At 50.8% G+C, this 24,687-nt stretch overlaps 1 protein-coding gene across 1 annotated transcript; it reads left to right on the forward strand.

Moving 5' to 3' along the window:
* Positions 1-4,213: 4,213 nt before the first annotated feature.
* LOC140900716 (C-type lectin domain family 4 member G-like) lies at positions 4,214-22,723 on the forward strand. Its single transcript, XM_073318407.1, has 12 exons — positions 4,214-4,346; positions 5,452-5,586; positions 5,957-5,992; positions 6,414-6,467; positions 6,848-6,901; positions 7,728-7,853; positions 9,708-9,770; positions 17,637-17,702; positions 19,574-19,669; positions 20,117-20,268; positions 21,381-21,490; positions 21,577-22,723. Exons 1-12 carry the CDS (start codon positions 4,271-4,273, stop codon positions 21,707-21,709), a joined length of 1,101 nt encoding a protein of 366 aa, XP_073174508.1. The 5' UTR covers positions 4,214-4,270; the 3' UTR covers positions 21,710-22,723.
* Positions 22,724-24,687: the final 1,964 nt, after the last annotated feature.

The raw sequence follows: 24,687 nt of genomic DNA on the forward strand, positions 1-24,687 counted from the left end.
TGCAGCGGCCGTCAAAAACTAATAGAATGTTGGGAATCATTAAGAAAGAGATAGAAAATATCATATTGCCTCTGTATAAATCGATAGTATGCCCACATCTTGAATATTGCATTCAGATGTTGTCGCTCCATCTCAAAAAAGATATATTGGAATTGGAAAAGGTACAGAAAAGCGTTACAAAAATGATTAGGGGTATGGAACTGCTTCCATATGAGGAGAGATTAATAAAACTGGGCCTTTTCATCTTGGAAAAGAGACGACTAAGGGGGAATATGATAGAGGTTTATAAAATCATGACTGATGTGGAGAAAATAAAAAAGGAAGTATTATTTACTCCTTCTCATAACACGAGAACTAAAGATCACCAAATGAAATTAATAGGCAACAGGTTGAAAACAAACAAAAGGAAGTATTTCTTCACACAGCATACAGTCAACCTCTGGAACTCCTTGCCAGAGGATGTTGTGAAGGCCAAGACTATAACAGGGTTCAAAAAAAGAACTAGATAAATTCATGGAGGATAGGTCCATCAATGGCTAATGGCCAGGATGGGCAGGGATGGTGTCCCTAGCTTCTATTTGCCAGAAGCTGGGTATGGGCAATGGGAATTGATCACTTGATGATGACCTGTTCTGTTCATTCCCTATGGGGCACCTGGCATTGGCCACTGTCAGAAGACAGGATACTGGACTATATGGACCTTTAGTCTGATCCAGCATGGCCATTCTTATGTTCTTATGTACTAAATAACGTACAGTGCCCTGCACCACGGGGCCCTGGGTGCTGCCATAATGCCCCTAATTACTAACGTACAGCACCTACCACCATGGGGCCCTGGGCACTACCATAATACACCTATGTGATGCTCTGTGCCTCAGGGGAACACCCTGCACCCCCATGTTCATCCTTATAAAATGATTGTGTGGTATCCAATGCAAAGTTTGTCATGTCGGGTGTCTTCGGAAGGCTCATGATGCACTGAGCATTGTTGTTATAGTGATGTTATAGGTTATAATGTCATGTATATAGTTATGAGGCTGAAAATGTGTCCTCATGGCTTAAAACAAGGCCAGGCAAATACTCTCCAGGAGCAGAGGGGCAGTTCATGCCTCATCAGGGCATGTATGGGACAAACCCAGCCCAGCCTCACAGGAACAAAGGACACTGTCCTAGGCAGCAACAAAAGATCTGTTGGACTCTCGAGTGAGTCACCCCCCTTCCCTTGGTCAGTTTGGGACTACAATAAGGTAATGCTCACCTGACTCTGAAAGCAGAGGGAGTGTGGGCAGGCAAAACCAAGAGGGAAGAAAGAACATGATAAAAGGGAGAGACGTTTGCCATGCTCTCTCTCTCTTCCACCTCCATCTACAGATACCACACCAAACGACTGAAGCGCTGATCAAAGGGGAGAGCCTGGCTGAAGGGCAACCAGCCAGCCTGTGGCGAGAAGCATCTAAGTTTGTAAGGGCACTGAACATGTTAAGAGCAGCTTAGAATGCGTTTTGCTTTTATTTCATTTGACCAAATCTGACTTGTTATGCTTTGGCTTCTAATCACTTAAAATCTACCTTTATAGTTAATAAATTTGTTTGTTTATTCTACCTGAAGCAGTGCATTTGGTTTGAAGTGTGTCAGAGGCTCCCCTTGGGATAACAAGCCTGGTATATATCAATTTCTGTGTTAAACTGACAAACTCATATAAGCTTGCAGCGTCCAGTGGGCATAATTGGACACTGCAAGACGGAGGTTCCTAGGGTTGTGTCTGGGACTGGAGATATTGGCTAGTGCCATTTGGTTGCACAATCCAAGCAGCGGCTGGCCCAAAGTGCTCACTCACGTAGCTGGGAGCAGCTTCCATGCCAGAGGCTGTGCGTGAACAGCCCCGGAGTGGGGGTTCTCACAGCAGAGCAAGGTAAGGCTGGCTCCCAGAGTCAAGGATTGGAGTGACCTACCAGATCACTAGTCCAGATAACACCAGGCGAACGTCACAACCTAATAACTAATGTACAGTGCCTAGCACTACAGGGCCCTGGGCACTACCATAATACAGCTAATAAATAACATGCAGGACCTAGCACTATGGGGTTTTGGGCCAGGGTTGAGGCTTCTAGGCACGGTTTCTGGAAAAATGCCTCTTCGTGCATTGAAACGCAGCCATCTCGGATCCCATTTCTGAGGAAACCACACAGCGCCCTCTAGTGCCATGCTTGGGCATTGGCCTCTGAGTTAACTAGACAAAACCTCACCCCCATTAAGTCATCTGTGTTGCCCCCTCCCCCAGCACCCTGCCTGTTCCTGGGAATTTGTAGATCTTTAGACCCAGCCTTGTGGGATCTGATGAGCTCTCAGTCCAAGGTGGGGTGGCTACAGGCCTTTTACCAGTTCGCATCCCCCTTACCTCCCGCAATCCTGCTGAGAATATCCCAATGCCCCACTTTAGGCCTGGCTTCTAATGAGCTGCACTTGTTTTGTAAAACAGGCGTTTACGCAAATCAGGGTCTCCCCTCCACTGGAGCGTGGTGGCTGCAGCTGGTGGGGTTTCTATTCTGGTCCCTGTGGGTGTGTTTGCCACCTGCCAGGGGCTCTCAGAGAGAGGAACCTTTAAAGCTCAGAGCTGGTGAGGATGTGGTTGTATTTGAGACCTATAAACTTTGTAATATAGTTTGGGAGAAAGAATTTTACCCAGAGGACTGGAAGACAGGTGTGATCTGTAAATTACCAAAGAAAGGCAACTATTTGGTGTGTGATAACTGGCCAGAAATAACATTATTTTCAGTACCTGGAAAAGTGTTTGGTAGTGTACTATTGGATGGAATGAAGTTGGTCATATATGAAAAACTCTGTAATGAGCATGCAGGTTTTAGACTGAAAAGAGAGTGTGTGGAGCCCAAAGATTTGCCCTGAGATGACTGATAGAGAAAGGGCTTGCCTGGCAGAGAAACTTAGTCTTGACTGGAGCTCGTGAAAGCTTATGCTCAAATAAATTGGTTAGTTTCTAAGGTGCCACAAGTACTCCTTTTCTTTTTGCGAATACAGACTAACATGGCTGCTACTCTGAGATTTTCACAGAGTCCATCAAAATGTTTGACTGCATTCATCCAGAATTGCAATGGAAAATCTTGAAACAATATGGCTTCCTAGAAAGATCATATCGCTGGTTAAGATGCTGTACAAAGGGTAAAATGCTACGTAAGGACAGAAAGTGGGGAGGCCGATGGAGCTGATTATCATTGCTGGAGAGCAGCACGGTCGCATCTCTTCACTCCTTCTTTTTGGTGTGATGATAGATTACGTGATGCGAAAGTGAAACGCAACATCAAAGGAAGATACCAGAGTTATGTCAAGCAGAGGAAAACGTCAAGATCTCAATTTTGTTCCATTGGATACAGATGATGACGCTCACCAAAGTCAAACATGAGACCACCAAAGGAGGATTAAGAATTAGCCAAAAGAAGACAAAAGTTGTGTTCGTTGAAAGAGGAACCAGCCATGACGGGGCAACTGTGATTGACAGTGAAGAATACGACATGGCTAACAAGTTTGTTTATCTTGGAAGCACAATCAGTGCTGATGGCCAAGGACGTGGAAGTAAGATCTGGGAAGGGAAGCGGAACTGTTCTGAGACTGGCAAATATATGGGAAAACAAGGAGTTTCACGCAAGACCCAAGATGAAGATGTACAATATGGCTGTGATATCCACATTGGGATATACCTCTGGCACTTGGGAAATGTGAGATGCCCCCAGTAGGAAACACGCATTCCATCAGAGACGCTTGCAGAGAATAGTTGGCGTCCACAGGCGGGAAAATGTGACAAACGTTGATATGTCACAAAGGCCTGGCCAACAGCCGTAAAGCCAATGATTTGAGAAAGAAGGCTGACGTGGTTTGGGCCTGTTGCATGGATGCCAAAGAAATGTATTCTTAGACGAGCCCTTGACTGGATCCCACTTGGTAGAAGATGAAAAAGAGGACAACGGCTGCTGTATAAGAAATCCCTGCAGCCCAAGCACTGCAGAACGGGACTCACCTTCAGTCACTCTGTTTTCTGGCATCTAAAGGGCAAGGCTATGGGCTGGGTTCCTCTTCTGCTAACTGAACCCACAGCTGGGAGCAGGGTGTGGTACGTATGGTAATGTGGGCAGTGACCCATGGTAGGGCTGGGGAAGGAAGGAAGTTACATGCATGTGAAAATCACAGAGCTCCTGGCAGAGCCAGGCTGTTGCTGGTCCCCACAGACGTCCTTCGAGTCCGTCGGTCGGGGATCGGCATGGCTCACATAAGTGACTACGGAAACTGGATGGGTCATTCGCAGTCAAAGGGCAAAAAGCCAGCGGTGCGCAGAGGTAAATGGCCAAGTAATCTGAGTGGGGGCCTGGCTACCAGACCTTCCGGGGGCTGTTGGGTTGGCAGATCTCACTTGCTAGGTACTCGGATGGGAGGTCTCAGAGGAAAACCCAGGCTGCTGCAGGGAGCATAGTGGGGAAATTAGTCGGGGCTCTCTCCCCTGCTAGTCTGTGCTACCCTCATGTCCTGGCATGGTGCTAGGCGATGCTGTGTCACAGGGTGGGTGCTCTCCCACCCCGGCAGGGCTGACCCCAATGCCCCAGCGTGGTGCTAGAGGGTGCAGGGCTGCCTTTCACACAAGTTGTACACCCAACGTCTTGCCATGTGTGGTTGTTAAAGATCCTCTGGCCCCTTCCATAAAAGTCTGGGTGTTACCCATTGTGTCCTGGCCAAATTCCAGCCTAGGCAATTCCAGCTGTCCCCCCAAAGCCCCATTGTGGTTTCAACTGAGAACTGGATTCGTTGTTCCCACCCTGTATAGCTGTTAAATAGCCCTCAGTGCCCCCACCCCAGAGATGACTGCATCTCAGTGCTGGGTGAAGAATCCCTGTATAAACAGCCCCTGAGTCCTACCCCAGAAGTGGTTGCATCTCAATGCTGGATGAAGGATTTGCATGTGTAAACAGCCCTACACCCCACCCCAGAGACGGCTGCATCTCAGGCTGAAGGATCCCTGTATAAACAGCCTCTATGCCACACCCCAGAGGCAGCATCATCTCAGCGCTGGGTGCGAGAGCCTTGTATAAACAGCCCTGTGTCCCACCCCAGAGGTGGCTGCATCTCAGGCATGGGTGAGGTGATAGATCAATAGAAATACACCCAGAGCCCATGAAGTGCCTTGGGATGAAAGGGAGAGTCAAGGGACTGTATCAGTGTGTGTGAGCACGCTCCCACCCTGGGTGAAGCAGCCCCCTCCTCCAGCTGAGCCAGCTCGTCTGCTGCCCAAAAAGAGCCCCCACCCTCCCTCTTCCTTCCCACCCAAGGGAGGGTATGTGACCAGCCAGCCTCTCTTCCCATGGCTAGCTCCCTCCCGTGGAGATCTCCCATTCCCCCCATGCTGGCCCAGCCTGTCCTGGTGAGACTGAGTGGCTCTGTAATCTCCAGGTGTGGCCGCTGAGTCCGACAATGACGATGACTATGAGAATGTGTCCCTGGAGAACTGTCCCAAGCCCCCGCCCCTGCCGCGCGGGAAGAAGGCGAAGGCGGCCGCGCTGAACCAGAAGGACAAAGGAGGAGCAGGTACCAGGGAGCCCCAGCTGCCCCCCTCTGCAGGGATCGCTCTTGCCCCACTGCTCAGAGGCTGGGGAGGGGTTGTCAGCGCAGAACTCAGCATCCAGCCCCGAGCCACCTTTGGGTCCGTGGGAGCCGGTGAGTCTGGGCCTGGCTTGGCTGCTGGCAAACCGGCCCGGCTGGGAACGGCTGGGCAAGCCCACAGTGGGAGGTGGTAGCACAGAACGAGCAGGCTGGGTACACGGAGGGGAAGGCCGGGCCTGTGGTCAGTTCCTGACCCCTGGGCACTGCCCGGGTCCCTGATGCACAGACTCAGGCACCCGTCTCTGTTAGGCGCCCCAAGCCACCGGCCAGACTCACCCTTCTCTCTCCTCTCCAGGTCCGGCAGCGACACCAGGCAGACCCCCCAAAACCGGTGAGAAACGTTCCAGTTTTTTGCTGGGGAGCAAGTGAGGCCTGGGTACAGAGCAGCCCCTGCCATCCAGCAGCAGGTCCATGCAGCTGAGGGCTCGTCATGTACAGGCAGCATCGGGGGACAGAACTCGCGACCTTCTGTTCTCACGACTGCTGGCCTAACGCAGCCGTGACATGTCCCAGCCAGCAGGGGGCAGCGCCACATACCCGAGCTGCTTTGACACGTCCCGGCTGTGCAGTGTGTGTCCCATTCCCCCCCCATTTCCAGGGCATCGCAGGCTTTACCTCCCTGGCACCCCCTTGCTCACTATGGCACTGGAAGGAACATCCCCTGCCCGAGTTCAGGGCTGCCCCTCGCCCATGCAAACCCCCATCCCGGCACTGGGAGCTCGCACGGTATAATCCCTCCTGTTTCCTTTCAGACCTGGCCATTTCAGTGATCTCGGGGGACCCGGCCCTTAGGCCTTCCAAGCTCGGTGAGGACTCGGAGCTCTGCTCGGCTTGAGGCAGAACACCCCCTGCACCCACATCCCGGCCCAGGGCAGAATCCGTCCCTCCAGTCTGTTCCCCGGGGCTATCAATCCCGGCTGGTCCATCCCTTGGGGCCCGGTTGCTTCCTGGGTGGCTGGGAAGCTGAGTGCTGGTTGGTGGGGAGATGGGGGGTCCCAGCAGGAGCACCCCAGAGTGGGGCACAGACTGTCCCAGAGCAGCAAGCCATGATGCGTGGGGAGGGTGAAGCCCAGCAAGGTAGGGGCTGTGTGCACGGCCCCCTCTGCAGCCCAGGAAGGAGGGTACGATTTCATGGCCTTTGCCAGCAGAGCTGGCAGATTTAACGCTCTTTGTCCCCCATGCCCAGGGCTGGACCTGTCGTCTGCAGCCGTGGCAGCTGCCTTCCAGCCCCCGGGAGGAGGTGAGTAGAGTCTGCCAGGGCAGGGGGGCACTAGGGGGTGCTGTGCTGCAGGGTGGGGGCTCTGTTGGGGGCTCTCTTCCCTCCCCGTCAGTGCTGACCCCAGTGCGGCCCTAGGGGGCACTATGGTGCTGGGAGTGGGCCAGAGGGCTCAGTAGGGGGCGCGCTCTCCTCACTGTCAATGCTGACCCCCCCAGTGCCACAGTGCAGCGCTAGGGGGCGCTCTCCTCGCAGTCAGTGCTGGCCCCAGTGCCATAGGGGGCGCTGTGATCTCTTTTAGGCAAGGCATACAATCAGACGATTACGCCCGAACACAGCCAATTAGCAAAGCTCCTGGGGCAGCTTTTGGGGAGAGTCGGGGTGCTCACCCCCGCGTCCTGCCCATTGCGGGGGAATTCCATTCCCTCTCCCTGGATTCCCCCTGCCCTGTCAACCGCCCAGGGAACTGTCCATCCAGCCAGGCCCTGTGCTACACAACTCTCCAATGGCTGCAGCACGCCGCCCCAGAGGTGGCTGCACTGAAGTGCTGGGACAAGCGATCCCTGTATGGACACAGCTGGGAAGAGGGAGCTGGGGGTCTGGCTTCTTGGCTCTTGCCAAATGGAGGTGCTCTCTGTAGAGTTACCCAGCTATCTGGTGGGATGCCCCATAAACCTTTCCTCCTTTCCATAAACCCATTTGTACCAGCAAGTACCTCCTGCCGACATTTCCCAGTCACCCACTGAAGGGAGAGTCCTTCGCTATAACCTGTCCTACCCAGCCCTCCCTGCTTCCCCCCTGTCCTGATACCCTCGCCCCTCAGAGAGCTAAGTGCTGCTGTTTCCCATAGATCTTCCCCTCCCTAAGCCTGCCTCACGGAGAGGCTGCCCTGGAAGGTCTCTGCTGATCACCTACGTCCTGCTGGGGGTTTGCTTCCTCATGTGCAGCGTGTTCCTCATCCTGGCCCTCATGAAACGTGAGTGTGGTACGGTCCCGGGTGTGTCAGGACAGCTGCAAGTGGGGTCATGCAGGCTGGGCTCTCCGTGCCAGGAATGATTCCTCACAGGGACGGGACTGCTCAGGAATTTCCCAGTGAGACTTTGGGGCAGAAAATTGAGGTTTTGATTCCACTAAATTTCGCAAAAAGGGGTCGGTTTCCACAGAAATTTTTTGCCTTTTTCAGAGAAAAACCAAGCACTGGAAAGAAGAAATATTTTCATTCAGAAATGCTGCCATGGTGCCTCAAAGGAGCTGAGTTCAGCTACCACGTGTCCCCATTCTCCTCTCTGGGCTGGTCTCCTCAACTGGACTACACCTCCCAGAATGCACCCCTGCCAGGGATTCCCATGATGCACCACCTCCACTTTCCAAGAGGGGAGACTGCAGTGCATCATGGGAGAGAGGGATGGCTCCCTGATTGGACCGTTAAAATCTCACATGGTGTGCGACGGTCTCCCCTCTTGGAGAGGACAGGCAGTGCATCATGGGGCCTGGTGGTGGTGCATCATGGGAGATGAAGTCTGGGTGGGGAGACGAGTTCCTACTGGGGAAGAGGGCATGAGGCATCCAAACTACAACTCCCATGAGGTGCCGGGGCAGAATTTCCAAATCAAAGTTTTTCAGTATTTGGATTTCCACCATAGGAAGAAAAAAGGTCTTAAAAAAATCAATTTTCCATGAATTTTAGTCAAAAATTAAAGTTTTGTGTGTGTGTGTAAAAAATGTCTGGGGGACAAGTCTGGCATTTTCCAGCAAGCTCTGTCCACAGGCAAGGCCACCCGGACTCGAGCGTCACCAGATCTGAAGGGGGTGGGGGGCAAATCTCGAGCAACTCTGCATCTCAGTAGCGGACGCTCTTCCCCTGGAGCCAGAATTCGTACCTGAAAAGTGTTACGCTGCGATTCTGCTCTCACTGGCCCCGATGGAAATCCAGCATCACTCCGCTGAAACCAGCGGAGTAGCTGTGCCAGGAGTGTGATCCGAATCCGGCCCAGAAGGCAGGGTGGGTCCTTGCTCCAAACCGAAGAGCCCAAACCTGCAAGGGAAGCACTCAGCAGGGCTGGACCCTAAAGGATCAGCACCCAGGCTAAGCTGCAGAAGAGCAAAGTGCAGCAGAAGGAGCTGTATCGGCAAGGGAGTAACTCTGGATTTACTCCACTCAGCACCTGGTCTATAAACATGAGGAATCACCACCTAAGAGTAAGGGGTTGGTGTTAATAGTGCTGCCAACCCTCACTATATTTGGCATTTTCCCTTAAAGCCCCAGCTCCCGGAGTCCTGGGATGATGGGAGACTCTTAGCTAATTTCCAAACAAACCAGTAAATGCTTAGCCCTCATGGGAAAGGAATAGCTGGAGAACACAATCCCCAAGGGGTCTTGTGTGTTAGACCCTTTCCTCCTACTCTGCGTCTCTCTTGGCTATGTAGATCGTAAGCTCTTCAGGGCAGGGACTGTCTACTCTGAGCTTGTGCAGTGCTTGGTCCAACAGGGCGCCGATCTTGGCTGGTCCCTACACACTGCCTTTGTACACACAATTACTAATAGCTCAAGAGACCAGAGGGCAAACAAGAAGAATCCCCAAAATTATTTTAAAAGGATTAATGTTTGTTTTTTTTTTTGGGTGGGGGGGGGGCGTGATTCATAACTTTTTGAACACCTGGCATTGGAAAATCTATCACTGACAGCACTAAGCGACTCCCCTTCCTCCCCATCAAACCGATTCCCCTAGCAGGGGAAGAAACCCAGCCACTGGGGCCTGGAGCAGTTTCTAGTGTAAAGGATGCCCTGGGAGATCACAGCTCTGCTGTTTGCTCTTTGTTCATCTCCCAGGCCCAGAGGTGCAGCAGGAGTCAGAGGAGCTGAATTTCCACCTTTTCCAGAGGGCAGCTAATGGTAAGTAAAAGCTCCCAATCCCAGGCTAGCCCAGCATGCTTGTCTCTGGCTCAGCATAGACGCTGGCTGGGTGGGGTCGCTGGAGCGGGTCATTTTATTACAGTGAATTGTTTAGCAGCCTGAGTTTTGAAATTCTCACTTGGTTTCAAAAAGACACAAACTGGTGGGTTTTTTTGTTTCCATGTTAGTAGTTTTCCCATCAAGGTGTTTGTCTCTCAGAGAGTTTTTTGGAAACTTTCCAAAGCCAAAAAGTTTTGATTTTCAAGAAATGCCACTGGGGAGCTAATGTGGCCAGTCAGGCGGGGGTAGGTGAGAAAGAGACACCATGGAGTGGAGGGGGCACATGGGCATGTTCACACCAGACCTCAAGTAGCCAAGCACCGAAAACACATTTTCAGTTAAGAAATTAGAAAACATCATGAAAATGTCAGTGTTTTCCCAAGTTTTCTACTTTTTAAGGCTAATTTTCATTAACACAATCAAATGAAAACTTGTAACCAGCTCTAGCTGCTACTAGTGTTATCAGCCATAGTAAATGGTTCCGTATCCTAATTCTCAACATCATAGACCTGAATGCGTGACTCTCTTATGCACCACCCATCAGCCAGCAATAACCTTCCCTCCAAAGGCATCATTTGATCACAAACCTCTACATAACTCCTGCTACTCAGAGAGGTCAGACTCAGTTTGTATCCCTGTGACTGGGGTCCTAATGGGAAGCCAGCTGTGGTCACTCAATTAGGGTGAACTGCAAAAAATGGGGCAGCCAAACCCCCAAAAGCTGGTGGATATTCCAAAACTTAGATTGACCAAGCCAGCATAAAACAGCTTCTTTATTACCTCACTGGTTACTCAGAAGTCCAAACAACACAGTTCCTTTAAAATGATCCAGCCTCGGCCTCCATCCAAATACCCACATCAAATATGATGAAAATTTCTGTAAATCTTGTTTCCTCATATAAAAGAAAAGGTTCTCCCTATCCCGAAGGGTCGGACACGTCACCACCCAGGTGAACGCATGTTTCCGATCTTACCCAAAAACACGCTTCAGCCAATTCTTATTAACTAAAATGTATTAAAACACAAAAGAGAGAGAGTCTGGTTAAACGATCAATATACAGACAGACATGAGTTCAATCCATTGAGGTGCAGATTCACAGCAGAGACGGTGAGCTTTGTAGTGGCAAAGAGTTCTTTCGGAAATAGTTCATAGGTGATAGTCCAATGTCCGAATCTCATATTCAGGGTGTACCAGCATAACTGGGACCTCAGTCTTGTGACTCAGACTTCCCCTGATGAAGTCTAAGCAGATCTGAGATGACAGAATCAGGACCCAAGGCTCTTTTATACAATTTCATGTCCTCTTTGACAAGTTGGGATTTCCTTGGGGAACAAAAGGTAATTAGGATGGCTTTGAAGGAGGTCCATCACTGATACTTAGCTATACGAATTAACATAAGGCCTTTTGCTTGTTCCTCCCCGTTTCACAGTACATTTCAAAGAGAGATGAATACTGAGATAGCCCCTGTTTACAATTCATTTACATGATAAGATGTTCTTTTGACTTCTGAATTATCAGAATACAGCACAGACAGGGACTGTTAATTACACTGTCCTCCCTACTCATACATATGTAAATACACAAAACCACAGACATTATGTCCCCACATGCCTTTTTGGGGCTATTTATTTTGCAGGATTTTTAACCCTTTCTAGCCATGTGTCACACCCCGAACGTGAGACTGGTGTGGAAGGGTGAAATGAGAGGTCCTGGATACACCTTAAGGATCTCCCCACATTGATATGAGCTGTGTTTACACTGAATTATTTGTAAGGCCAAATTATTGAGGCATGCTTTGGCTCCAGCCAAAAACTTAGTCCATACTTTGTGAAACACTTCAGTGATTCCAGGGCTTGGTCTATGTGTTAACTTAACATAGCCATTAATGTTCTTCGGAGAGCACTTACTCTGGTATTCAGCCATGAAGGCTGGGAGCTGTTGTAAGTCAGTTTCCCTTCATGCACAGCAGTTCAAGCTTGTACTGGTTTTTCTGCTGTGGAAAGTTTTAGAAATATATCTATGCATTAGCTGTGAAGCCTCAACATTATTAGGCTTTTTAACACAAAGTGTTTTTTTGTTGAACCAACCACATAATCATAAGGGTTTCTATTATGTACCACTCTTAAAATGATCACGGGCTTTTCCAAAAGACCATGCACTTTGTACATTTTTACAGTTCTTGGTATCAGCAACAAGTTAGTTGCAATCATCATCAGTTCTATCACAAGTGTACATTTACAATCATTTTTGTCATGCCAAGTCTTTGGTTCAGACAAATCATTCTTTAGGTCAGCTTGTTCAATATCCCTTTTGAACCTTTGTAGCTTTTTCTTGACCTCAGGGTCTTCCTTAACATAGGCTTTCAGTTTAACCACTTCCTTGGGGTTTTGGTATTTAAGGGTTAACCTGTGGCTTTATTTGCATGATAAACTTTTCCCCTTTCTCCCTGTTCCAGAGGGTCAACATCTGAGGTCTTTTGCTTAACATTCATTGGCCGGCTGGGTATGTCCTTTTTGCTAACAGCTACAGGCAAGTCTTTCTCCCTCCAGTCAGTCAGGTAATTTGCATCAACACAGACACTCACCTGTTTACTAGTTTTCAGATTCTCAACCTTTACCAATTCCACGGCTGGACTATGTCTTAAAGAAATTCCATCCATTTTCACTAGCATGTTAGACTCAAGGTTCTTTTGTCCTTCCATTACCAACCTCTGCTTCCACATGGAATCAGATGTCAAGTCCACTAAGAGACTACAAGTCATATCCAAAATATCTAGAGATGAGAGTTTGCCTGCTCTCTCCTGCATTCTTGTAACCCAGTAACCAGTATCCCGATCTTTCCTCAGTACCTGAGTCACAGACTGCTTACTTAAAGAATCAACATAGAGACATTCATGTTCCAACAACATTGTCTCCCCAACAAGCTGGTTAAGCTTTTAGGGCTGTTTAAATTTGCTAACAATTTGTATTTCGTTTGAAAACTTTTCAAAGCTATCCACACTGGGTCTTTTTAAAGCAAAGTCAGTGGATCTATACACCTCAGAAAGACTCTGGCAGTTAGGAACTGGAACAAGTCTCCCAGACAAACTGTTGCTTTCTCTATACAGTGATTCACCCTGAGTTAACTCAATCAAATCACTTGCACACCCATCAGTTGCAGCAAACTAGGACTTGCTCTAAAGGAAAATTTTTCTGAGCAACAACAGACTCTTTCTGGGCTTCACTTAAATCCAGAATCACCTCTGTCCCATCAGGAGGATTTTCACAAAAACCCCTTTCAGGCAAACTTCTAGACTTCATAGTCACAAGATCAGAAGCATTGTTTTCCTTGTTACAAGTTTTCACACTGTCAGTGGGTAACATAGTCAAATCACCTTCATGCTTTCCTTGTGCCCTGGCTACGATATCACCCTGATCAGACAAGGCTGTCATATCTTCACCCAGCAATACACTAGCAACAGGCAAAATAGAAGCACCAGAATCGCTTGGTCTTTGGGAGTTATTTGTGATATTAACTGGATGCAACCTAGTTAGAATGTCATCATCCCTAGCAGACAGAAATTCAGGACCACTTCCTTCCTGGGCTTTAACTGTATCCAGAATCAACTCTAGGTTGATACATTTTCAACCATCATAGGTTGAAAGGCTTCTTCTGTCTGCTTTACAGACAGAAAAGACCTGGAGAAACATTCCCCTTTAACAGGCGCACAGCTTGGGATATCATTTCCCTTGTCCCAGCACACATGGCTGTTCATGGACAATTGCTTGGAGATTGGGGTAGCTCCCTTCATGGGTAAGTCATTGCCCCTAACAGACACAGGAACATTTCCTTCACTGTCACAGTTCTCCACACTGGTAACAGGTAAGGTGTAGGGATACTCATGTTCCACTAACCTTGCCTTCCCAAACTGCTGATTAGACAAAGCCATCAGCTCAGAAGGCTGCTTATGCTCATCTAAACTCTTTGCCTTTCTCTCCCTTAACAGATAAACTGCTGTTTTCCACAAATAGTGTCTTATTACACTGAGCTGCTTTTAAGCACATCACTTTCACTTGGGTCAGGCTTACTTTCCCACGTAGCCAACAATGTGTCACTCACCAAGACTGTCCCCCTTCCTTCCTCAGTTAGGGCTTTAACCTAATCACCAATTTTAATTTGCTCTAGAGAAACATCTTCCTGAGCCTTATCTAATGCCAGATTCACTTCTGAGATACCAGACAGACACTCACAAATTTTTTCCACATATGCACTGCTTCTTTGCACAGACAAACAGTCATCTTCCTCGGACAAACATTTGGATAAACTCTCCACAGGCAAATCCTTACCCCTAGTAGACGCAGGTTCAGGACTATTTCTTTCCTGTGACCGGTTTATGTCATCAACTTGATTGAACAAAGTTTTAATATCACTCCCAATCAAAAGATCCTTAGGCAATAGCTTCCTTACATCAGCTGTAACTTCATGTTTAACACTATTCCATTCAAGATGGATTCTGGCTAAAGGCACACTTACAGTAAACTCATAGAGGATTACAATATTCACTACCTTCTTTGTAAAGTAATCTTCCTCTTTGACAAGATCTGCTTTAACAAGAGTGATGTTAGAAGCTGTAATTTGCCCTAAGCAGCTTTTACCATTGACTTTTACATTCTCTGCACAAGTTATGGGGTTACCTTCACTTGAGCTCACAGAAAAAGCATTTACATAAAAGGTGGCCATGTTGGGGTAAATTTGGTTACAAACAGGTAACTTCTTAGAGTTAAACAACGTAGCAACATTGTTACAAACTGGATAGATTTTATCCCCATTTTGCTGTTGAGAGGAGCTGGCTTTCCAGGATGATACAGTTCCTGTTGTACCTTTATTCTCTTGAGTTGGAGCTTAAGTTTGTCCACTTTTTCCTTGGCTTCTAGCTGCTGCAATTGAATATATGCCATTCTTTAGATATGAATGGCCATACTGGGTCAGACCAAAGGTCCATCAAGCCCAGTATCCTTTCCTCTGACAGTGGCCAATGGCAGGTGCCCCAAAGGAAATGAATGGACAGGTTATCATCAAGTGATCCATGCCCTGTCACCCAATCCCAGCTTCTGGCAAACAGAGGCTGAGGACACCATTCCTGTCCATCCTGGCTAATAGCCATTGATGGACTGATCTTCCACGAATCTATCTGAGTTACTACAGAGAATTCTTTCCTGGGTATCTGGCTGGTGAATCTTGCCCATATGTTCAGGGTTCAGCTGACTGTCATATTTGGGGTTGGGAAGGAATTTTCCTCCAGGGCAGATTGGAAGAGACCCTGGAGGTTTTTTGCCTTCCTCTGTAGCATGGGGCACGGGTCACTTGATGAGGATTCTCTGCTCCTTGAAGTCTTTAAACCACGATTTGAGGACTTCAATAGCTCAGACATAGGTGAGAGGTTTATCGCAGGAGTGGGTGGGTGAGATTCTGTGACCTGCATTGTGCAGGAGGTCAGTCTAGATAATCATAATGGTCCCGTCTGACCTTAATATCTATGAATCTATCTAGCTCCCTTTTGAACCCCGTTATAGTATTGGCCTTCACAACACCCTCTGGCAAGGAGTTCCAGAGGTTGACAGTGCGTTGCGTGAAAAAATACTCTTGTGTTTGTTCATGTTCAAAACACATATGTTGTCTTTCAGCAGCTTCTCCTTCCATATCAGCTATTTTTTGCTTTCGTTCAAGTTCTAGCTGCTGATTTCTCACTGCAAGCAGTTTTGCTGGGTCTGCTTCCTTATCACTGGCAATTAACAGATTTCTCAGTTCCTGCTCTAGGGCCTTTTTCTTAAAAGACAACCCCCTCTGTAAGCACAATTCTTCCAGTTTTTTTCTGTCAGGAACTTGATCATGGGTCAATCATTGTAACTGATTTTTAACCCTTAAACTCTCCCATATCAAAATTAATTTTTGACAAGCGTGTGGTTCTGATCCAAAAACCCACTTAACCTGTGGTAATGTGCATCCAAGCATGACTACGCCACTGTGACCTGGGTTCTAGTGGGGAGCCAGCTGTGGTCACTAAATTAGGGTGAACTGCAAAGAATGGGGCAGCCAAACCCCAAAAAGCTGGTGGATATTCCATACTTAGATTGACCAAGCCAGCATAAAACAGCTCCTTTATTACCTCATATGTGTAACCCTTCTGCCAGGTGTTGCCAGTAGCAGCAAGGGTCAGGTTCAGTATCTAGGAGCTCCTTTACAACTATACAACACAAAACTGGCTCGAGCCCCCACCCAATGACATGAGACAATTACACACCACCCCCTGGGTGCCTTTAAGAGGCAATACTTCCCCTCTCACGAGCACAGAGTCTGAGTGTAGCAAAAACTTTTAATAAAAGGAGGGAAGTAACTCAGCATTAATTTGGGAAAACACCACAACTATGGTTGATAAACACGAGCCACGAGCAAAAGACCCACCCTCAAGTAAGTTGGGCATTGTCCTTTTCCCCTCAGGGTCTTAAGTCCAGCAACACAAAAGTCCCTTTAACATGCCCATCCCTTCTCTATACTCCACTCACAGTTGCTGTCCTTGGCCAGTGCAGCCCCAGAGTTCAGAGGTTCATCCTCAGAGTTCACCTCCCACCCTGTGTGGAAGGTGGGGGAGCAGAGGTGGGGCAAGAAGGCACCTTACACACTGCACTGCTGGGGCACTCATTCATGGCCCCAATGGCCAATTGCCATACCTCTGCAGGGCTCTGCTCTGACGCTCTCCACCAGCTTCTTTGCTGGCCACTCACCACAGCTCTCCGCCAGCCTCCCTGCTAGCCACACCTCTCTGCCAGCGTCCCTGCTGGCTGCTTGCTGGCCACTTGTTATGCCTCTCCGCACGGCACACTACTGGCTGCTTGCCACGCCTCTCCGTACCTCTCCACCAGCTGCCTTGCTAGCCACTCACTCAGGTGCCTTCAGCCCTCTCCCCCTACTTAACACAGCTCTCAGGGATTTCAGCTGTTAGTGGGAGAGCCTCAGAGCTGGTGCACACTGGGCAGTCTCTTGCAACAGAGACACTGTCCCAAAGGAGGTCCAATACTTAGACCTAGGCATCAGTGATTACAGCTCTGCAGCATGTAACAGGACTCTCCCTTGAGTCTAAATTAGCTCTTTTACTATACATGGAGAGCAAAGGGATCAAATGATGTCCAGGCTCTTTAAACAGAACCCCACAACACCAACCAAGACACCCCCCCTCCTCCCAGCAAATTGGGCTTTGGAACCATGTCCCCTGCCTAGTGAGTGTCATTCAGTTGAGGGTGAGTTCCTCCATTGGGGTGTGCCAGGTACAGGTCTGCTGCCCTTGGTTCACACAACAAGGATAACAATCCTTTATTACTCCTGTCCCAATAACGAGGAGACTGGGGGAGCCAACACCAGCCACAAGGAATCATTTGGGGGAAACAATCCCATCATGCTGAGCACCTAGGCAGGGTGGGTGTGTCCAAGCAAACAAGATCAGCTCCTGAAGTCTTTTTCCACAGCTCACCACTAGACGTCAGGGGAGAGCTCACTCAGACTCTGCTGACACCTGTAAATACACAAAACCACAGACATGATCTCCCCACGCGTCTTTGCAGGGTTATTTATTTTGCAGGGTGTTTCACCCTGTCTAGCCATGCATCACAATCCCCATGGTCAGCAACGAACCCCTCCATTACCAAATTATTCCTCTCCATGGAGACAGACAGCTGCCGCCATCCCCAAGTGTTACAGGGGCCACTCAGGACATCATCCTGGTGGTGGCGACCTTTCCCCTCTCCTGATCCCAAAGGCGTTTGTGTTTGCAGTGTCCCAGAACCTGGCGGATTGGGAGAAGATCCGAGCAGAGGTTGCAGCACTGCAGAAAACAGTAGGTGAGAGAATGACACAGACGCTTCTGCCTCTCATCAGTAGCGAGAGTGAGGGGCTGCGAGGTCGGGGTTGTGGGCTTTGTATCCACCTGGGGCTGTGGACTGGGGCAAGTTTTTTATTAGGTGTATTATGGTAGCTCCTTGGAGCCCAGTCATGGATCATGCCCCCAGTGTGCTAGATGCTGTATGTAATTAGGTGTTTTACGGTAGCTCCGAGAAGCCCCAGCCTGTACAAACACAGACCAAAATTCTTCCAGCCTAAGCAAGTCACGTCTCTGGACCCCGGTGTCCATGGGATGGAGAGTCTGTAGCCACTGAGGGCTGTGCGGCTGTCCCTGGCCTGCCCAGCTGGGGCTCTCAGAACACTGCAGGGATGATGCAGAGAGGGTCTTTGACATTCTCTGGCTTGGGCGATGCAGGGAGCCAGCCCTGATGCTCAGAACGGTCCGTTCTGGCTTTAATATCTGTGGGTGAAATCCAGGCCCCCCGGAATCCAGGAGGGTTTCTTCCCCTCTGCCCTGCCCCTCTATGAATCTGCTTCTTGCTCCGAAAGCGCAGCCCCTACCTCTCCAGCTGAGCCTGGGCTACACACAAAAGTGTGCTACTCGAGTTATATTGGTCCATTTAAAGCAGTACAACCCTCCGAGTGGAGGTCCAGTTATCCTGGTATAAATGTACTTACACCAACACAGCCATTCCTATACAGGGACGGAATACGCGCTACCTGTAAAAGCTATCTTCGACTCAGTATAACTGGGTCCACTCTAGGGGTTGTAATGGAATACCTAGAGCAGTTTAAAAAATAATCATATCCCTAAACAAAATAGTTATACCAATACAAAGGCTGGGGGTAGGGCAGATCTTAAGGAGAATCTCCATCAGCAGTATAGGGTCTACAACACACAGCTAAACAGTAGAGGGCAAGGAAGATATTATAATCCCTAGCTCTTGTATAGTGCTGTTCATCAGTAGGTCTCAAAGCACTTTGCAAAGGAGGGCAGTATCATTATCCCCATTTGACAGATGGGGAAATTGAGGCACAGGGAGAGGAAATCACTTGCCCCAGGTCACCCAGTGGGTTACTAGCAGAGCTGGGGATCAAACTCAGATCTCCCGAGCCTCAGGCCAGTGCTGTTTCCACTAGCTCACCCTGCCTCCTTCACACATTGCTCAGTTCTGTAGGTTTGGTACCCACCCACCTCTGGTGGGGTTCTGCTGAGCAGTGGCTGCCCTGAAGCATTTTTGATGAACTCTTAGGTTTAGCTTTGATGGTTTAATTAGGGTGGAAGCAATTAAAAACCCTCCCGAGTGATCCATTTTTAAAGAAACAGACACAGAAAATTGTTTTGTTAAGAATTCTCGCATAGCTGGTTTGTCTGCCCAGTAGCCAGCACCTGGCTCAAGGACTGCCTAAAGCCCTATTTGGGGTCTTTAAGTAGGACCTAAGCGGCCTGGTACTGGCTTTCTGCAGTCCCCTAAAGGGACTGATCCTGTGTCACACTGGGCCACACTGCTGGTGTGAAGGGGGTGGAAATTGCCCCTGCCCTGGGCAGGGGGGAATCACAGGTTAGTGTGGAGCTGGCGTCAGAGCCTCGGCTCCCAGCCCCTGGTGTAAGGGATGGATCAGGGGCTTGGATCAGGAGCGTGCTGCACCATGGGTATTCCCTGCTTCCCAGAGGAGGCAGAGTGTGAGTTAGAGCAGCCAGGAGGCTGCTCTGACTGTCGCCAGGGGTCCAGGTTCCAGGCATCGCAGAGGAGACTTCGAGCAGGGCCCGCGGCGTCTGTAAGCGGCCCAGCGTTGGAGGCCGTGCAGGAAGCTCTGAGATGACCATGCTGCGCGTTGGCTGCTAACCTCCTTTCCTTCACCAATCCAGACGCTGTCCATCGTTCGGTATCTGGGGAGCTGGCCTCTGTGAAGCAGTTTAGCAGTAAAATGCAAGAGCGGATCACGGCGTTACAGAAAAGAGTAGGTGAGGAGCACAGTGCCAGCTGCCATGCCCACACTAGGGCTGCAATCAGAGGGAGGTACAGGGCAGGGCCAGATGCTCAAGGGAGCTCTCAGCACGTGGCATCTCCCCTTGCGGGATTCTCTGTGGTTCTCAGGGGGAGCTGCAGGGCGGGGGATTCTCTGAGCCAACCCCAGGCCCACCGAGGCTGCTGTCTACAGCCATCCCCTGTGGATCTCTCTCCGTATGTCTACCCTGGAGCTGGAAGGGAGCCTCGCGCTGGCATGCTAAAAAGAGCTGGGTGGCTATTGCTTTGGCGCTGCGGCTGGGGCTGCACTTGGTCCCCTGGGCCCCGGAGGGGAATGGGGTTAGAACAGGGGGCCGGGAGTCAGGACTCCTGGGTCCGTTTCTTGGCTCTGCCAGATTCCCTGCCTGGCCCTGAATTGGGTTATTCTGGGTTTTGCTTTCTAGATTCTGTCTGCGGCCATTGCCCATGGGGCTGGGTCTGGTTCCAGAGAACCTGTTACCACTTTTCAGAGTCTACCAAAACCTGGCATGAGGCCAAGCAGTTCTGTTTGGATGCCGGGGCACAGCTGGTGATCATTAACACCAAAGAGGAGCAGGTAAAGTCGCCTGCCACCCTCCTGGCGTACCCCGACCAGGCCAGGGAATTGGACAGCTACCAGCGACAGCAGCAGCTTTACCCTGGGGATCCCTGGCGGGTGGGACCCAGGTGACCAGGCAGTGGGTGAGACCGCGCCTGGCCCTTAAAACACAGCTCTTTTAAGGGTCACCAGGTTTTTCAAAAACCGCAAGCGGGCCTGGGTCTCAAAGGCAGCCTGGCATTCTGCAAACCAGCACACGCAACATGCCGCATGTTAACCAGCCCACCGTGGGCAAGCTCTGAGGGCAGCCCGGGCTAATATTCCCAGCAGAGGAATATTGGGGCCTGAACAGGCCAGAAAAGCACCCAGAACAAAAGCCTAAATAGCATGGCAAAAACCTGCGAGAGCTGGAAAATATAAGCAGGGAGCAGGGTTTGTAAGAACAGGCTGGACAAACACCCGTCAGGGATGGGCTCGGTTTCCTTGGTCCTGTCTCAGCACTGGGGGATGGGCTCAGTGACCTCTCAGGGTCCCTTCCACCCCATATTTCTAAGACTCCCTATGGAGTTTTTGCCATTTCTGTTGGGATGGGAATTGCTGGGGTGTTTTAAAGAGATCAGCCAGACAAACCTACATGACTATAGCGCTGGTTCCACCCTGAACCCCTGTATGTTCCCCCAACACCAGGTCATGATTCTTCCCTGCATCCATCCCCACCTCCCCAGGAGCTCAGGCCTCATGCCCCCTTCAGACCTCCTGTTGCTCAGGGGTGAGAGCTGGACTGAGACCACACCAACTCATTTCACCCACCTGCCAGGAGCAGCTCTCACTTACGGCTGGATTTGAGGTGGTGACATATCTATGGTATTTAAGCACTCCCCCCCACCCGCACATCACACTCTTCAATGCCTTTATCTTGCTAGCACCCTTAGGGGCAGGGCTATTGTCCAGGTGGGGGAACTGAGGCATAGAGAGAGATGCAGGGGACTTGGCCAGGGCCATGCAGGGAGTCAGTAGCAGAGCTGGGATTTGAACCTGGGTCTCCTGAGTCCCATTGCTCCTGGTGTTGGTAGAGCGCGTGGCCTGTCCTACACCCATTCACCCCCTTCGTCTGTTCTTGTCTATTGCAGGCATTCTTGGTGAAGGCCCGCACAACGTCCCGGGTGTACTGGCTGGGGCTGAGTGACCAGAAAAAGGAAAATCAATGGCTCTGGGTGGATGGCTCCCCTCTGAACCTCAGGTGTGCGGGGTGAAAGGCATCATGCCCCTCTGCCCAACCCCTTGCTCCCCGCTGTGGTCTCCATGCAGCTTTGCTCTTCTTCACAGCTTCTGGAGCACCGGGGAGCCCAATGACTCCAGCAATGAGGACTGCGGCACCATGGCGACCGACGGGCGCTGGAATGACATAAACTGCTACATGACCGACTACTGGATCTGCGAAAAGGCCTGGCTCTGCTAGAGCCTGGCTTGGCCGCCGGCCCACGCCCTTCCTGAGCCATGGGCTGAGGGACCAGGCCCTGCCTCCTCCAGGTCGACAGTCTCCCCAAGCTGTGTTCTCTTGGTGATGCTCCCCGTCGCGCAGCTCTTTCTGGGAGCCGGGAGTTTTTCCGAATCCCTAGGGGGGATGGTATTTCTGCAGTGTTTCCTAGTGGGTAGGGCATCAGGCTGGAGCACAGCAGACCTGGGTTCTATTCCCTGCTTCATCCTGGGACCTTGGACAACTCCCTTCCCCATGCCTCAGTTTCCCCTTGTAAGGGCTCAGGCTGTATCACTTCTGAATTTTGGATGATTGTATGACACTGTACTATGAAATGGCTGGGTCATGGAATGCCTACGTGTGTGTGGATGCCCCAGGGGGTAGCAGGGTCGGCATGTCTCTGCCAGGCCAGACACAATGGGAACGGACCAGCATGCAACATTACGTTAAACACCGTGGGACAATGAGTTTCCTCTCCCTCGGAGATGGTGCTTTCTGCTCTTGTCCAAGGTGAGGGGGGCTTGGAAGTAATGGAAAGTTACCAAAAGGCAGAATGAAAGAAGCAGCAGTTTAGAAAGGGACACCCAGGGGGGGAGCGTTCTTGGGGACAGAGCCACCTTGCACCAGATTAAGGGCTGATCTACACTAGAAAATCAGACTGACCCACCAATGTGAGTGAATAATCCACCCCCCTGAGCAATGTAGTTAAACTGACCTAACACCCAGTGTGGAGAGCTCAGCTGGTGGAATAATTCTTCTGTTTACTTAGCGCTACCCGTCTCGGGGAGATGGATTTCCTCTAGCGATGGGATAACCCCTCCTGGTGCTGTACTATATGGCTGCCCAGAAAGTGGTAAACTGTTCAACTTTTCTTCCTCTATTATATGATTACTGGCTTTTAGCAATAAACCTGACTGATATTGATTGTTTGGTCTCTTGAATATGTTTCATAATGAGCCAAAGCTGGGGCAAGCAATGACTATACTATTTAGCAACTGCTTTCAGGCTGTTTTATATGTGTATTGTTCGTTTTTGCCAATGAACTCACACAGGAAAATGATCAAAGACAAAAACACTGTATCACCCGTGTGTGAACGCTTTTCTCAAAGCGATTGCTCCCTATCTGACCTTTCCATACTTGTCCTTAAAGGCAAACGGCACAACGCCTTCAAAAGGTGAGTCTGCTAGATACCAAAGCCATGGACTTACCAGGGACACTGGTTTTATGGCTCATTACAACAATTTGTAACACACCATGCGGCCCACCTCAAGCCCTTTATGCATAACACACTACCCCCCAATTGCCCACTTCATTTCCTGTGACCGCCTCCACCACGTATGACCCCTTCTGCTTAACAATCTGTGCCAACTTGTATTTTGCTCGCTCTGCCTCCTTCCCCAGAGCTGAAGAAGAGCTCAGAGTTGCACGAAAGCTTCTCCCAGAAGTTGGTCCAGTCAAAGATATTACCTCGCCCACCTTGTTTCTCGTTGCTTTTTTGTGTGAATTGTGCTCTCCTGGGCTTTACATGATCAAATATAAGGAACATAAAGCTGATAGACTGAACAAAGCGTGTGTGTGTGTTTGTCTGTGTGTGTGTAACTCCTTCTCAACAGAGGCGTGTCCCTGAGAGGGTTAAACTGTAGGTCGGAAGCAAGGCACCTTTTGGGTGGAGTTCTGGGGGAGGCTGGGTTTAAGGACGGGAGTCTGAAGGGTCAGCGCTGTGGCCAGAGGGACAGGCAGCTGGACAGCAGGGTCCAACGCTAGGAAGGGGGTGCTACAGGGAACATCTGTGCCCTGGTAGTGAGCCTAGGTGCCCCAGGCTTGGGGCAGTGGTTGGTCTCTGTTCAGACCTCCGGAGCTTGAAACCCTTCGGAGATCGAGGTGCAGAGGCTTGGATTCCCCTCAGAGCAGTCCCAGTGGGTGGCCCTTTCCTCGAGCAGCAGCGCTCACCATCTGCACGTGGGTGACTTCCTCTCGCCCAGCCCTCGGGCAAGGGTGGACCCGGCTCCAAACGGATCCACCCACTTAAAGACTTTGCTGCCCTCCGCCCCTGCACCGTACACCTGGCAACCCATCATTCAAGCCGTGCTCCAGGGGTGTAGGGTGAATGGGGGAGGATGGGGGAGGGGGAGCTGCACTCCAGGGGTGGGGGGGCGAGTGGGGCAGGGCGGGGGAGGGAGAGCCACGCTCTGGGGGTGGGGAGGTGAGTGGGGAAGGGGGAGCCGTGCTCTGGGTGTGGGGGCGGGGGGGAGTGGGGCAGGATGGGGAAGGGGAGCCATGCTCCCAGGGCTGGAGGGGAGGGGGGAAGGACAGGGCATGAAGAGCCATGCTCTAGGGCTGCGGGGTGGGGGGTGAGTGGGGCAGGATGCGGGAGGGGAAGCCATGTTCCAGGGGCCAGGAGATGAGTGGAGCAGGACGGGGGAGGGGAAGATGCACTCCGGGGGTCATAGGGGGTGAGTGGGGCAGGATGGGAGAGGGAGAGCCACACTCCGGGCATGGGGGTGAGTGGTGAAGGAGGAGCTGTGCTCTGGGTGTCGGGGGGGGTGAGTGAGGCAGGACAGGGCAGGAAGAGCCATGCTCCAGGGCTGTGGGGTGGGGGGTGAGAGGGGCAGGATGTGGTAGGGGGAGCCGCGCTCCACGGGTCAGGGGGAGTGGGACAGGGGGGGGGGGAGAGCTGCACTCCAGGTTTGGGGGCGAGTGGGGCGGGATGTGGGAGGGGGAGCCACACTCTGGGGGTCACAGGGGGTGAGTGGGACAGAACAGGGGAGGGGGAGCCACTCTCTGGGGGTCAGGGGGCTGAGTGGGACAGGGCGGGGGAGGGAGAGCCGCACTCCGGGCGTGGGGGTGAGTGGGGCAGGACGGGGGAGCCCACAGTACCGCGACCCCCAGTTCCCATGTGCTCCTCCAGGTTCCAGCACCTTCTGCTCGTCCTGCCCCCGGTGGCGGAGGCTGGTTATTG

Source organism: Lepidochelys kempii, chromosome 20, assembly GCF_965140265.1.
Source record: "Lepidochelys kempii isolate rLepKem1 chromosome 20, rLepKem1.hap2, whole genome shotgun sequence".
NCBI classification, from domain to species: domain Eukaryota; kingdom Metazoa; phylum Chordata; order Testudines; family Cheloniidae; genus Lepidochelys; species Lepidochelys kempii.

Coding starts and splice junctions, on each gene's coding strand:
- LOC140900716 (XM_073318407.1), top strand. CDS start 4,271: ATGGCTCACATAAGTGACTACGGAAACTGGATGGGTCATTCGCAGTCA. Junction 5,993..6,413: donor AGGCAGACCCCCCAAAACCG/GTGAGAAACGTT, acceptor GTTTCCTTTCAG/ACCTGGCCATTTCAGTGATC. Junction 6,468..6,847: donor CCTTAGGCCTTCCAAGCTCG/GTGAGGACTCGG, acceptor CCCCATGCCCAG/GGCTGGACCTGTCGTCTGCA.